General features: G+C 46.8%; 1 protein-coding gene across 1 annotated transcript; it reads right to left on the bottom strand.

Annotated features, from left to right (window-relative positions):
- Positions 1-44: 44 nt before the first annotated feature.
- Positions 45-14,701, bottom strand: slc43a1a (solute carrier family 43 member 1a; the record flags this gene model as incomplete). Its single annotated transcript, XM_080840312.1, is given in 16 exon segments — positions 45-1,525; positions 3,360-3,483; positions 4,453-4,526; positions 4,833-4,962; positions 5,315-5,450; positions 5,863-5,898; positions 6,136-6,282; positions 6,792-6,901; positions 8,506-8,639; positions 8,975-9,067; positions 12,275-12,351; positions 13,150-13,156; positions 13,158-13,206; positions 13,466-13,643; positions 14,546-14,615; positions 14,618-14,701. Coding segments are annotated over 16 exon segments (1,641 nt in total). The 3' UTR covers positions 45-1,333.
- Positions 14,702-15,898: the final 1,197 nt, after the last annotated feature.

The following is a 15,898-nucleotide window of genomic DNA, read 5'->3' as shown; positions in this document are numbered from 1 at the left end:
TTCAGACACAGGGACACTCAAGTTCGATTGATTTCCTGCTTTTTTATTGATAGACATGAGACCTTGCATGGACACATGACTGCATTGCATAGTACTCAGCCCTGAGAAGGATGCCTGAACAGAGCTGCTCAGTGGACTTTGGTTTCTCCTGGTTAGAACAGGGAGCTGTACTTCATTACATTCATGGCTCAATTTACAAAAGGCAAACATGTTGTGGCACTTGAGTAAAATAACGACCTAATGTCACATGGTGAGCTACTGTCACCAATGAGAAAGCGAGCATAAACATTTACAACATACTTTAGCCTTAAGTAAATCTCGCCCTTATAGAATTGCATACTATTATATAAGGCATTCGTTTCACACAGGGCAGGAATAATTCTTACAAGCAAAGTGCTAGAAAACCATCCATTTGTTTCCATGGCAATCAAAAACCATCCTTTTGTTTCCATGACAATCAAAGCTCTTCGGACTGCCCACTCCATTTTCAGTATTTTTTTTTCTCCTACAATTCCAGACAAGTTCAAAAAAATACACACTTCAAAACCTCAGCAAACTTAGTACCTTAATATTTATGTATACACTAACAATTAAAATATAAACAAGTTAATTCCCTTACACAAAAATGCAGCAGAATATATAAAATAGTGTTCCATGTATGTAACATTAATGCATTGCAAGGCTTTGAAGTCTTGGAGACCTGTTTGAGCAGATGCTTCACAGATGGACTTTTTCTGGACTTTTGGTTATTTAAAAAAAAATTACATTCATAATACAAAACAAAACTTTGGTTAAAGCTGATATAGATCAAATTAATGGCTGACCAGTTTACCTTTTATAATATGGCACTCTGAAATCAACTGGACACTTACACTTAGATCCACTCTCATCGTCTGAGACGGACGAACAGACATGAACACACACTCAGGCATATACATTAAAACACATTTAAAGGATCCTCATGCAGATCTCTGAGTGAGCTGGCCAGCGGGAAAGAAAGAGGTAGATACTGTGTTTCAGTGACAGGGTGGGTGTGCGTGTAGCGTGGCCGTGGTCCTATTCCCTACAGTCTTCTTCAAGCTGTGCTGGACGGCTGATTTGTCTTAGCATGTGAGTAACTCTAAAACATGACCCCTGCCTTACTATTACACCCCTCCCCAGTCTGAACAATTAACCTCCCGACACCTGGACCTGATCAGAAGAACCAAAACTACTGCGAAGGAGAACTTTTACATTTGTATGCATAGTCTACGTGTTTGTGGGTTTGAGTGTATATGTACGTGTGCGTAGTTAAAACAGTTTCTTCGTCCAGTCGTTCGTTGCGTGTAGAAAGCTAAGCCTCCAGCGGGTGTCCGTTGGTGTGGGGTTTGTGGCCGTTCGTCTCTGCGTGGGTGAGGGGCTGCTGCTCGCCAGCAGATAGCCTGTCTCTCTCCTCCTTCTCCTGGATGAGGTGTCTGCGGTGGTGGAACAGGTAGGCGGGCAGCAGGAATCCAGCCAATGAGAAGATCAGCATTGCCACATTGATCTGATTGGTGAAGACAAGCGTGAGGTTAACCAATGAGAAGATCAGCATTGCCACATTGATCTGATTAGTGAAGACAAGCGTGAGGTTAACCACTGTGTTCCTTCAACTCCTGTGGTGAGAGCTGCTCAAGTTACACTTCAAAGGACACTTTAAAGCATTACTACAGAGTTCTGATCCAAAACTAGTAAGCTAACTACCTAAAAGGCATGCAAAAAACCTGCAAACAACACCAACAGCCCAGCTGACACTGATAGAAGCTGGCCAATATACTAACTGGTGTCTTTTGCCAGTTTAGCTGGCAGTGTCATGTGTGAGAAAGCTTTTCTTCCATGTTTGCAGGGTATTCCAGCCGGTACACAGAACTACATAGGGCATATCCTGGATGGCTAGTGGGGAAGACACATGTCTTTATCTGTCCTTCACATGACCATATGCTATCAACATTAATTTGAGGATGGTACCAAAACTAGTTGCCTATAAATCCATATCTCAAATTGTTGCATAGTGTTACTTTAACTGCTGACTTTACATGATATTGGATCACTTATGTACTTTATGTTCTAACAGACAAATCTTAAGACATCTAGATTCTTCTGAGTAACACTTCAAGAGACACTTTAACCGCTGTCTTTACATTTTATTGAATCACTTATATACTTTATGTTCTAACAAACAAATCTTAAGACATGTAGATTCTTCTGAGTTTCACTTCAAGTGACACTTTAACTGCTGTCTTTACAATCTATAGAATCACTTATGTACTGTATGTTCTAACAGACAAATCTTAAGACATCTAGAATCTTCTGTGATTTGTAATAAGCAGTTAAGAAGTTCATTTTAGTATCAATGTGTCAACGAACAAGGAAATGTCTAAAGAGATTAGCATGCTAAAGAGATTCACATGCTAATTACTCTTCCTGTGCAAGAAAATGGATGGATGGATGGATTCTGGTTCTGATTAAATCTGACAAAAAATAACTTGATGGAGATCATTTCCAAACACTCTTCATGACTTAAGAATGTAATAATCAAGTGCCTTGTATTATTAATTACCTTATATGAATCGTGTACTTATGTTAGCAGGAACGTGGCTTTTCTGTGTGTGTGTGTAACTTTGAATATTAGGTGCCACTTAGTCTGCATATATACAAGATCATGTTTAGACCAGAGGTGATGAAAAGGGTCGAACTGTGCTTCTTCCGACCATGTGCAAAACTTTCATCCTTGTCTTGGACGTCAGAAATCCACCACGTGGTTGCTTCTCTTTCAGCCTCGTGCTGGGAGTGAGCCCGATTGCAATTGTTGTTTGTCTAATAAATATACTTATGCATCTCCGGAGTCCTGAGGTAACTAGGGTGAATTCTCACCTATCAGAACTGCTCACAGCAAACACTATCTCTGCAGTCACAGTGTCAATCCCATAAATAGAGATGGGACTGCTTTGGATTATATGCCCCTGCCTCATGTCAAGTGCCAAGTGTCAAGCTTGGCGGAGTCCTGTGTGTTGTGTTGAGCTGGAGATGGTAACAGACGTGTGTGTGCTTACCCAATAGGCATCCCCCCCCCCCAGAGGTAATAGGCAAGCGTGCGTGCGTGCGCTAACCCAGTAGGCGTCTCCCCCCAGGGGTAATAGACATGCGTGCGTGCGTGCGTGCGTGCGTGCGTGCGTGCTAACCCAGTAGGCATCTCCCCCCCAGGGGTAATAGACATGCGTGCGTGCGTGCGTGCGTGCGTGCATGCGTGTGTGTGTGTGTGTTTACCCAATAGGCGTCTCCCCCCAGAGGTAATAGACATGCATGCGTGCGTGGGTGTGCGTGTGTGTGTAGGTGCTTACCCAGTAGGCGTCTCCCCCCAGGGGTCCCACCATAGCGATGAACAGGGGCTGCTGCAGGAGGGCGAACAGCGCGCTGATCATGGACTGGAAGCCCGTCAGAGTGCCAAAGTGATTGGATGGATATCTGCAGAAGAGCACAGTGATTGGATGGATATCTGCAGAAGAGCACAGTGATTGGATGGATATCTGCAGAAGAGCACAGTGATTGGATGGATATCTGCAGAAGAGCACAGTGATTGGATGGATATCTGCAGAAGAGCACAGTGATTGGATGAGATAACTCTTTCAGAAACGCAGAGCTAGAGTGTGTGTACATGTGTCTGCATGGTGTGTATTAACTTGAGACGCACTGTAGAATGTAGGTATATCTTTTTGACACATGTGTTTGGACTGTTTCCCATCACACGTAAACAAACACTCACGGAAGACTAAAAGGCCACTTCCTGAATGCTCCTCGACCTTGAGTGGCATTGTCCTAGGCTCAGGGGAGAGGTCATGAGTGTGTTGTTGTGAAGGTCATGTGATGGAGATAATTTCCAAGCACTGTTAATGACTTAAGAATATATGAATCGAGTGCCTTGTATTATGAATTACAGTACCTTTTATGAATCATGTACTTATGTTAGCAGGAACATGGCTTTTCTGTGTTTCTTTGTGTGTTTAACTTAGAATATTAGGTGCCACTTAGTCTGCATATGTACAAGAGCATGTTTAGACCAGAGGTGATAAGAAGGGTCCAACTGTGCTTCTTCTGACCTTGTGCAAAACTTCTTTCCTTGTCTCCGATGTCAGAAATCCACCACGTGGTTTCCCCTGCTGAACGCTAAACTTCTGTCTGTAGAAACCTTGTGCGATGTGTTTAATATTGCTTCACTTTCAGCCTTGTGCTGGGAGTGAGCCCGATTGCAACTGTTGTTGGTGTTTGTCTAATAAGTAAACTTTTATGCAGCTCCGGAGTCCTGAGGTTACTAGGGTGAATTTCCCTCTAACATCATGACTGTGTGTTATTCTGAAGGTCATGGCTGTGTTATAGTGAAGATCATGACTGTGTTATCCTGAAGGTCATGAGTGTGTGTTATTGTGGTGCACTTACACGGCCGCATACAGGCCCCCACAGCAGGAGTGGATGAATCCCCTCACCATCGTGTGAAGAATGAATGTCAAGATCTACACGGAGCAGGAGAGACGGGGTCAGAGGGCAAATACAGACATGTCCGTCTGCACTGGAATCTCAGACACACACACAAACACATATATCATCTGGAGGGGAACACACAAACACACACACACACACACACACACACACACACATATATGACCTGAAGAGGAACAAACACACACACACACACACACACACAAACCAACCCACACACACACACATATCACCTGAAGAGGAACACACACACACACACACACACACACACACACACACACACACACACACACATACACACACACAAACACATATTTCACCTGAAGAGGAAGGTTGTCGATGAGGGACAGAATTCCGAACAGCACCAGCAGGAGGTTGGTGAGGGTGAAAGCTCTCATGGCGTTGGTCACTTTCTGGATCTTTCTGTCTCGCCTGGAGCCCGACGGCACGCTGTTAGCAGTCAAGAAAAAACGACACAGAGCAAGTTACTCGCTTGTCACCCACTCTGTGTCTTCTTCTTCACACCTACCAGTCAACTCCACTGCCCTCTCAGCCCTGTGTGTGTGTGTGTGTGTGTGTGTGTGTTGTCCCTCTCACCAGCCAACTTCACTGCTCTTCTCAGCCCTGTGTTTGTGTGTGTGTGTGTGTGTGTGTGTGTGTGTGTTGTCCCTCTCACCAGACGACTCCACTGCCATCTCAGCCCTTTCCCTCTCACCAGTCAACTCCACTGCTCTTCTCAGCCCTGTGTGTGTGTGTGTGTGTGTGTGTGTGTGTGTTTGTGTGTGTGTGTTGTCCCTCTCACCATTGATCTCCGCTGCCACCGCTGCTCTTCTCATCCTCACACTCCTTCATTTTCCAGTCCATGATGTATCCAATCAGAGGGCAGGTGAGCAGACACAGCAGCTGAAGAGTGCCAAAGATGGAGGCGTAGTAGCTCACTGTGGATTACATATACAGGGTTAGGGGTAGGGCATTACATATACACTATGTTGTGTTAATATACAGTAAATACACACTATAAGCTCACTGTGGATGGAACATGAATGAAATATACATTTTATACACACTACTACACACAACACACGTTAAGCTCACTGTGGATTAAATACACAGGGTTAGGGGTAGGGTTATTAAACAGGAAACACACACTATAAGCTCACTGTGGAGAGAACATGCATTAAATATACAGCAAATACACACTAGTACACACAACACACTACATTAAATATTCAGTAAATACACACTAGTACACACAACACACTAAAAGCTCACTGTACACTGGAAATACATAGGGTGAGGGGTAAGGTTAATACACAGGCAATACACACTAGTACACACACAATCTCTTACCGTTGTTATCAATGTTTTCCAGCAATTCGTGAGAAGCTAGAGGAAAGAAAAAGATAGACGATGTTAAACAGACTTAACAGGTGAGAGGGTTGCCGTGGTGATTGTGTTGAGGGTGTGTTCTCACGGTTGGGTTCTCCGTGGGCCACCATCCAGTGTGTGTGTGTGTGTGTGTGTGTGTGTGTGTGTGTGTATGAGTGTATGAGTGTGTGTGTATGAGTGTGTGTGTGTGTGTGAGTGTGTGTGTGTGTATGTATGAGTGTGTGTGTGTCTCACGGTTGGGTTCTCCGTGGGCTACCAGCCACTCCAGCATCTTGTTCATGGCGCCCATGAAGAAGATGATGCGCAGCTGAGACATTGCCATGGTGATCAGACTCCAGGCGAAGATGGGGGTCATGACGGAGCGACGGAATGGCACGGAGTCTGAAGGAAACAGAAGCTTTACTGGGGGAGCAGGGGGCGTATATAACACACACACACACACACACACACACACACATCTGATTCAACACCAGGTGTCTAATATAACACACACACATCTGATTCAACCCCAGGTCTCTTACGCTTGACTCATAGCATTCTTTTGGTTTTCAAAACATAACTCAGAACATAAGTACTATTCTCCTCACGCCTCTTGCACACTCTCTGTGATGTGTGTGTATAGCAGCTGTGTATCCTGTTGATTTTCATTTCAGCGTCCATGTTAACAGGTAAGAGCATGTATGACTATTTCTCACGCGTGAGGTAAGCAGTTCTTAGCAGAGACAGAGTGTAGAATAGACAACTACAGACATGCTGGCAGCAAGTCGCGGCAGTATTGCAAACGAAACGCAGGCAGTGTGCATCGTGCCTTAGTGACCAGGTGCTAAGATGCTGCACTCATGTTTTTGTGTGACTTTTCTTTTCTCTCTGGATCTGGTTCCAACACTCACTTGGTAAGGTGATGGTGGAGGGTTTCTCTGTGGCGTGGGTGGGATCTCCTGACTTCTGGTCTCCGCTCGCCTTCTGGTCCAGTGAGAGCTCATCCTGCTTCAGCGCTTTCCTGGGACACACAAGATCAACCGTCACCAACTGCCTTCAACCGTCACCAACTGCCTTCTCCCCATTCAGCCCAAGGGAGTGTGTCCGTGTGTGAGAGCCTCGAAGGCAGGGAGGAACTTCTCACACACATTCAGTCCAAAGGAGTGTGTCCTCGTGTCAGAGCCTCTAGGGCAGGGATGGGCAACTTTAATGCTGGAGAGGGCCACAACTTTTCTTTATCGCTACCAGAGGGCCAATTCCCACTTTAGGGCAGGCTTTCCCCTAGAAAACACCTATTATTTTTCCTGTGACCAAGCAAATCTAGGGGGGTCTGGGGGCATGCTCCCCCGTAAGATTTTTGTTTGAAAATAACCTTTTAAATAGTGTCTTCTAGTGAGTTTTAGGAAGAGAAATTAACAAATGTAGATTTAAAATATGACACAACAATAAACATATTGAAGACATCTGCTGAGATGGGTGATAATTATACTGTAGTATGGTAGGGATTTGCAGCTCAAGTGAGTAGGTTAACGTTGTAGGCTAGAGTTCAACTGAGAAAGGTAGCATAACCACAGGATCAATGAACGGCATGATACAAGAGAGCCATGACATCTAGAATTAACTCGAGATGATTTAATCATTTAGTTTCTTTTACTATTTTAAACTTCATGTTCATCACCTTTATATCCAGCAGCTGATTATGGCAGCTTACACCAGCTTGGGTCGGACTGTTGGTCCAAGTCTGTTTACTAAACGATATCACCGTCTGTTCACTCACTCAATCACGACCAAACAGAGGCGTGTGCTTCCCATTGCAGTCTCAAACAGGCTGGATTCCTGTGCTACTCGATTTGCAGTTAAGTGTGAATTTGACGATCTCAAAATAAAACGTTTTTTAATTGTTTTATTGGTGGGGCCAAGGAAACTTTTGAGAGGGCACTTCTCAAGATCTGTACATAACTGTGTCTCGATTAAGTTGTTAAAGATATGCTCTGTTCAATTTCCGTGCCTGACAGCTGCAGGTCTGACACAGACCGCTATGATCCGTCATTTTCAGGGTTGAGGATAGCAACGACATCACGTACACAAGACTTCACAAACTCTCCCTCACTATATGACTTTAATATCACTCACTATATGACTATGTTCCCTGCCAACTGATACGATGCCAACGTTACCGTTTCAGAGTACTTTCAGAGTAATTTCAGAAAAAGCTGAGTCTGTTTCTCTGACTGACGATTCAAAGTATTTATGTTGTGCTTGCATAGCTCTGTGCCTTTAGGAAATTTAGGAGCTATGTTAGCATATTGCTAGATTACTAAGACGTGCATTTTGAATGATGTCAAAGTAAAAGTCCGTCAACAGAAGGAAGCATTTTTTTTTTTTTTTTTTTTTTTTAAATGTATCGGCGGGCCGCAATAAATGAAGAGGCGTGCCGCATGCGGCACCCGGGCCGCCAGTTGCCCATCCTTGCTCTAGGGCATCTAGGGACTACTAACTTGTACTCAATCTCCTCTGTCGTCGGGTTAGGGTTAGGGTGAAGGGTACGGAGGGTACGGAGGGTACGGAGGGTACGGAGGGTACGGAGGGTACGGAGGGTACGGAGGGCAGGGAGGGGCTACTCACTTGTACTCAATCTCCTCTGGCGTGGGGAAACCCTCTGTGGGCCAGTTCAGCACACAGTTCAGGAAGGCCAAGCCAGCGATGCCGGACCAGACCCACATGATCACACGGAACGATACACCTGCCTTATAAATCAGCTGTAAGAGGGAGGGGGGGGGGGGGGGGGGAGAGGGGGAAATAGAGAGAGAGAGAGAGAAATACTCCAGTCATCCTTTTCACCACTGAACTTCCTCTTGGACTTGATGGCTGAATGTGTGTTTGTGTGTGTGTGTGTGTTTAAGTGTATATATATGTGTTTGTGTGTGTGTGTGTGTGTTTCTGGGCATATTTCAGTGTGTGTGTGTGTGTGTGTGTGTGTCGCTGTGTGTGTGTGTGTGTATACGTATATATATATATAAATGTGTGTGTGTGTGTGTCTCTGGGCATATTTCAGTGTGTGTGTGTGTGTGTATGCGTGCGTGTGTCCACGTACCATAACTCCTGGGAAGGTGACGGCGGAGGAGGCGTACGAGCCGATCATCAGGGACATGATGGTGGAGCTCAGACTGCCAAACATGTTGGGCAACTAGGAGGAGAAAACAACAACAACAACAACACAAAAGCTGGCATTGAGTAATGATGACGTGCCTTCAAATGTAATTACATTGATCTGGATTAACACATCATGCCCCAGGCTACTGCTGCCTCTGCAGGTGTAAGACACGGAGAGGACACGGACAGGATTCAACTGACTCTGATTCAACTGACTCTGATTCAACTGACTCTGATCTTGATGGGAATCAGTCGGAGTGCAAAGCTCTGCACCGCCACACCAGTCTGTACTGTGGGGGGGGTTTGATCAAGTCTGTTCTGTGTGGGGAGAGATTGATCTTTTCCTCAGAAGTAGCGACAGCTTGCTAAGGTCACACAGGGTCGTGTCCTAGCACTCACAGCCACAACAACAAGACAGGAACATGTCGGGTCAAACTAGCATCTCCGTGCGGGATCCTTCTTGGAACCGATTCCCCGATGTGCGCACGTGAACGCTAAAGACTTTCCCCCTTCCAGTGTGTGTGTCTGTGTGTGTGTGTGTGTGTGTGTGTGTGTGTGTGTGTGTGTGTGTGTGTGTGTGTGAGTGTGTGTGTGTGTGAGGGGGAGAGATCTCCTGCTTTGACAGCAGGGTTACAAAAACAAAGGAGACACATTCAGTGTTTCTGAGAACAGGAAGCTTTTCACATCTTCCTGTTTCTCTCTCTCTGGACAAACACACACACACACACACACACACACACACACACACACACACACACACACACACACACACACACACACACACACACACACACACACACACACACACACACACACACACACACACACACACAGTGAATCGCAGCACTGGCTCCAGGCAAGTCCAAGAATGCCCATGTGCACACAGATATGGACCTTCCGCACGTTTACAGTACGAGAGGGAAATATGGCTCAAAGAGACCCAAAAGGGGCAAGAGGTTCTCAACTCAACGCCCCTCAAGGAGAATCCCCAGGGCCAAACGCTCAAGCAAACACACAGGCACTGAATATAACTCAAACCGTCTGCAAACACACAGGCACTGCACACAACACACACCGTCTGCAAACACACAGGCACTGCATACAACACACACACCGTCTGCAAACACACAGGCACTGCCTATAACACACACCGTGTGCAAACACACAGGCACTGCATATAACACACACACCGTCTGCAAACACACAGGCACTGCATATAACACACACCGTCTGCAAACACACAGGCACTGCATACAACACACACACCGTCTGCAAACACACAGGCACTGCATATAACACACACCGTCTGCAAACACACAGGCACTGCATACAACACACACACCGTCTGCAAACACACAGGCACTGCATATAACACACACCGTCTGCAAACACACAGGCACTGCATATAACACACACACCGTCTGCCTCTCAGCTCCCTCTGGGCCTCAGCATGTCAATAGTGGTCCACTCTTGTTAAAGAAGTTTCAGAACTGAAATATTTGAAATGAGGCGCCACTGTAGTAGGTTTGTGTGAGAAGATGGCTCTGAGAGTCAGTACCACACATATTCCATGTGTCTAGCAGGTTCTTCTGAGAGTCAGTACCACACATATTCCATGTGTCCAGCAGGTTCTTCTGAGAGTCAGTACCACACATATTCCATGTGTCTAGCAGGTTCTTCTGAGAGTCAGTACCACACATATTCCATGTGTCCAGCAGGTTCTTCTGAGAGCAGGTACCACACATATTCAAGTCCAGCGGGTTCTTCTGAGCGTCGGTACCACACATATTCCATGTGCCCAGCAGGTTCTGTTGCCTGGTTCCCTGAACTCTAAATCTTAGACTGGACTCATTTGGGGCCGGTAGCCCAAGTGAGTCTTTCATTTTAGGCCCGTCTATATGTGTGTGTGTGTGTGTGTAATGGTCGTACACAGATGTGTGTATCTAGCAGTGTTATGGGGGGAGGGTGCGCTTTTGTGTTGTTATATACAACACATATGACGGTGAGTGTGTGTTTAAGGGAGAGTGTATCTGTCTGTGTGGGTGAATGCATGTCTCTGCTTTGGTAATACATGATGACCTCAAAGCTCACAACAACAACATTGTGAACTGCTGCTCTCACTGATCACATACCAGTTGTCACACACCAATCAGAAACACAGGACACCCACACGCCTTCCCTAATCCACACCCACCCTCCTTGATGTCAGGAGGCGATGACTTCAACACACACATATACACACACACACACACACACACACACACACACACACACACACACACACACACACACACACACACACACAGGGAAGTGTCAAGGATGGGGGGCCATTTTGGCAGAGGCTCAGAGAGTGGGAGAGAAATGGACCGAGCCAGAGACAAGTATGTGTGTGTGTGAGGCTTGTGTTTATGTGCGTGTGTGTCTCAGTGGGCAATGTGACGAGGGAGTAACAGTGTGTGACAGGGTGCGAGCATGTGATTCTGATAATGCAATGTGTGTGTGTGATTGGGTTGGTAAATATAGCCTGGTATTCTCTTCTAAAGACTCGGAGAGAAAGAGCAGTACAGACTGATCTGCCTCACCTGGGTCTTTCCGGATCTTTCCTGCGCACACCCTCACAAACGTGCGCACATAAACACTTGTGTCACACATGTACTGTACATGCTCACCCGATCTCTGCTTGCTTATCAATGTTTTCCCCTCACAGTGAGACCAGGAGATTGGAATATGGTGTGTGTGTGTGTTTGTGTGTATATGTGTGTGTGTGGGTGTGTGTGTTTATGTGTGTGTGTGTGTGTGTTTGTGTTTGTGTGTATATGTGTGTGTTGAAGTCATCCCCTCCTGGCATCAAGGAGGGTGGGTGTGGATTAGGGAAGGCGTGTGGGCATCCTGTGTTTCTGATTGGCTGTCACAGAAGGGGGCCGAATTCCCAACAGAAGTCATGTGGAGATCTGTTCTCACGCACAAAAAACACACACACACACACACACACACACACACACTCTCTCTCTCTCTGGGTGCGTGCAACCCCCCACACACCTGTTAAGGAAAAATAGAATGGCGGCCCGGCACGGACAACCCCCCCCCTCAGACCTAGTGTCACACTCCTGGCCTTTCTGCTGCTTACCGTCAGTGAGGTGAATGTCAGGCACACACACACACACACACACACACACACACACACATGCTTCCCGTCAGTGAGGTGAATGTCAGGCACACACACACACACACACATGCTTACCGTCAGTGAGGTGAATGTCAGGCATATTCCTCCAAAGCCATTGAGGGACAGAGCCAGGAAGATGAGGGCAGAGAGGACTGGAAGAAGAGAGGAGAGAGGGGGGGGGCATGGGGTTACTTCAGGGCAAGGCAGTTCTGCCTTTTCATTGCAACTCTTTACACACTGTAGCTTTGGATTGATGTATTTTTTGTTGGAAAGGCACCTGAAGTGGAGTTATGTAACTGACGAGATGCTCTGTGATGTTTTGTGACTTAAGGAATGAGTGCAATGAAGGCCATTAGCCAGCTAACAGCAGGAAGCAGCTAGCCAGCTAACAGCAATGAAGGCCATTAGCCAGCTAACAGGGGGAAGCAGCTAGCCAGCTAACAGCAGGAAGCAGCTAGCCAGCTAACAGCGGGAAGCAGGCTAATTGTGTGGACCTTACTGGCCCAAAAAGCACGCTATCTCGGGCTTACAAAACAAGGGGGGGAACGGGGAAAAAGGAAAAGTAAGAATGGTGGACAGAAGTGTATAGGGTTTAAAATAGTTTAAAATGGTTTAAAAGGGTTTAAAATGGTTTATAATGCCCTAGATCACACTGACACTTTCATGCGAAACTTACAAAGCTATTAGACAAGTCATGAATGCTACACCTGAGAGCCAAGAAGACTTGTATGCAAATCACGGGCTCTTGTACTGTTACATAATTTACACAGCGTGAGCAACTCAAACACGTTTTGGACTCAGGCTCGTGTAGAACAGTGTGTAAGGATTTGATGACATATATATGTATAATGTTATCACGATACAATATATAGTTCATATGGTAAGACATGTTTTTGAGAAATATGTACATATGTAATGATATGTGTATCTGAACACATTTTGCTTTCTACCTGCGGGGGTCCGTTGAAGACAAAGACATCATTGCGCAGGAAAGAGCGAAGCAAGCACTGAAAGAGAAGAAGAGAAGGATGAGTTGGATTGACAACAAATCTAAAGGTCTCACTTGCTGATTCATCATATTTCTCACCAAACAAGAAAGCTCTGAACTAATACCCCCGCCCATTCAACCTCATAATCCTGGAATGAAACTCGACCTGCTGCCTTGAAAGTTCATAGAAGAACTCTAAAGGGCGTGTCCTAGTGAAAAGGGCGTGTCCTAGTGAAAGAGGCGTGTCCAAGTGACACAGCTCCAGGTGTTGCTCTCACCTGCCCATGAGTCGTAGAGGTCGAGGGCCGAATCTGTCCATGAGGATGCCGAGAGGCAGGGTGGTCGCGCTGAGGAGGAAGGAGCCGATGGTGAAGCCCAGGTTCAGCATCTCCTCCTGGGACACGCAACTCGACCAGTTCCCAGAGGTGCTGCTGAGCATCACTACTGATTCATTACCTGGAGAGAGAGAGAGAGAGAGAGAGAGAGAGAGAGAGAGAGAGAGAGAGAGAGAGAGAGAGAGGAGAGAGAGAGGAGAGAGAGAGGTGAGGAGAGAGATAAGAGAGAGGAGAGGGGAGAGAGAGGAAAGGAGAGAGATAAGAGGAGAGAGAGGGGAGAGAGGAGAGAGAGGAGAGGAGAGAGGGGAGGAGGGAGAGGAGAGAGAGAGAGAGGAGAGAGGGAAGAGAGAGAGGTGAGGAGAGAGAGAGGGGAGAGAGAGGAAGGAGAGAGGAGAGAGAGAGTAGAGAGAGAGGAGAGAGAGGTGAGGAGAGAGAGGGGAGAGAGAGAGAGGAGAGAGAGGTGAGGAGAGAGAGAGGAGAGAGAGGTGAGGAGAGAGAGAGGGGAGAGAGAGGAGAGGAGAGAGAGAGGAGAGAGAGGTGAGGAGAGAGAAAAGGAGAGAGAGGAGAGGAGAGAGAGAGGGGAGAGAGAGGAGAGGAGAGAGAGAGGAGAGAGAGGTGAGGAGAGAGAAAGGAGAGAGAGGTGAGGAGAGAGAGAGGGGAGAGAGAGAGGTGAGGAGAGAGAGAGGGGAGAGAGAGAGAGAGGAGAGAGAGGTGAGGAGAGAGAGGAGAGGTGCTACTTAGCATCACTACTGATTTATTACCTTGAGAGGGGTGGGGGGGGGGGGGGGGGGGGAGTTTAGGCAGGAGAGAAGGTGGGTGGTTTCCATGCCAAACCAGAATTATTCATCTTTCCTGTGTATGATTTGGCCATTTGAGTGCATCTGACCATGTCAGAAAGTGGCCTGGACAACATGCTGAGGGCAAGACACGGGCGTTGAGGGCAAGGGACGGGCGTTGAGGGTGAGGGAGGGGGCACTGAGGGCAAGGGCCGGGCGGTCTGATGTGATGTCACAGGTGACCTACCTGTGCAGAGGTGTGAGTAGAAGCCCTCGTGCTTGAGCATGATGAGCAGCGAGCCCCAGCCCAGCAGCACGGGGCGGAACACAGCAGGTTCTCCAGGACTGCCGTGACCGCCATCCACCAGCGCCGCCCATACGCCTGCGCCAGAGACGGAGCCATCGCCCTGGGGAGAGAGAGAGAGAGAGAGAGAGAGAGAGAGAGGGAGAGAGAGAGGAGAGGAGAGGGAGAGGGAGAGGAAGAGAGAGAAGAGAGAGAGATTCTTATTTTTACTATTGTTATTATTACATTGTTATTATTATTAGTGCTTTGGCAACAGTGTATCGTACATTCATGCCAATAAAGCCATTTGAATTGAATTGAGAGGGCAGAGGGAGAGAGAGAAAGAGAGAGAGGGGACCTCAATATTTTTATTCCCTTAAAAGTCCATAGTGAGTGCTAGGCCACCAAGCGACAGGACGTCTAGGGATCACTTCCCTGGCTGTGTGACTTTGTTCTATTTTTATGAGGTAGGCTACAGTGGTCAAACATCTGCACAGGTTTGGAGTATTGACTTCTTCTAGAGCAGTGAAAATTAGAGCAAAGAATATCAGCATAATCACACGAAACACAGATGCACTATGTGAATACAATACCAAGGAGAAAAGCACATCTTTGTTGATTCCAAATGACCCATAAAAGGAATGACATGCTTCACTGGCCAAACTACAATCGAGCCCTGTGAGCTACACAACTGTGTGTGTGTGTGTGTGTGTGTGTGTGTGTGTGTGTGTGTGTGTGTGTGTGTGTCCTGTGAGCTGCTGCTGACTAACGAATATCACACAAGCTTCTGGGGCTCAATGGCAGCTGTGTCTGCTGCTGTGGCCAGCCAAGTGTCAGGGGAACATTGTGTGGGTCTGTGTTTGTGTGTGTGTGTCTGTGTGTGTGTGTGTTTGTGTGTCTGTGTTTATGTGAGTGTGTGTGCGTGTGCGTGTGTGTGTTTGTGTGAGTGTGTGTGTGTGTGTGTGGGTATGTGTGTGTGTGTGTGTGTGGGTATGTTTGGTTGTGTGTGTGTGTGTGTGTGTGTGTGTGTAGGCATGTTTGGTTGTGTGTGTGTGTGTGTGTGTGTGTGTGTGTGTGTTGTGTGTGAGTGTGTGTGTTGTGTGTGTGAGTGTGTGTTAGTGTGTGTGTGTGTTGTGTCTGTGTCTGTGTTTGGTTGTGTGTGTGTGTGTGTGTTGTGTCTGTGTTGTGTGTGTGGGCATGTTTGCATGTGATTGCGTGCCCGGGAAAGACAGATGGTAGGTCACTATAGTCTTCAAAGACTGAGGTGACCCGCTGTTGACGTAGTGATCAGGGTCGGGCGAAACACGTGAACACACA

The sequence above is a fragment of the Sprattus sprattus genome (assembly GCF_963457725.1).
Source record: "Sprattus sprattus genome assembly, chromosome: 6".
Taxonomy (NCBI): domain Eukaryota; kingdom Metazoa; phylum Chordata; class Actinopteri; order Clupeiformes; family Clupeidae; genus Sprattus; species Sprattus sprattus.
Note: the sequence above shows the minus strand (reverse complement) of the source record. Positions and strands in the feature narration are given on the sequence as shown.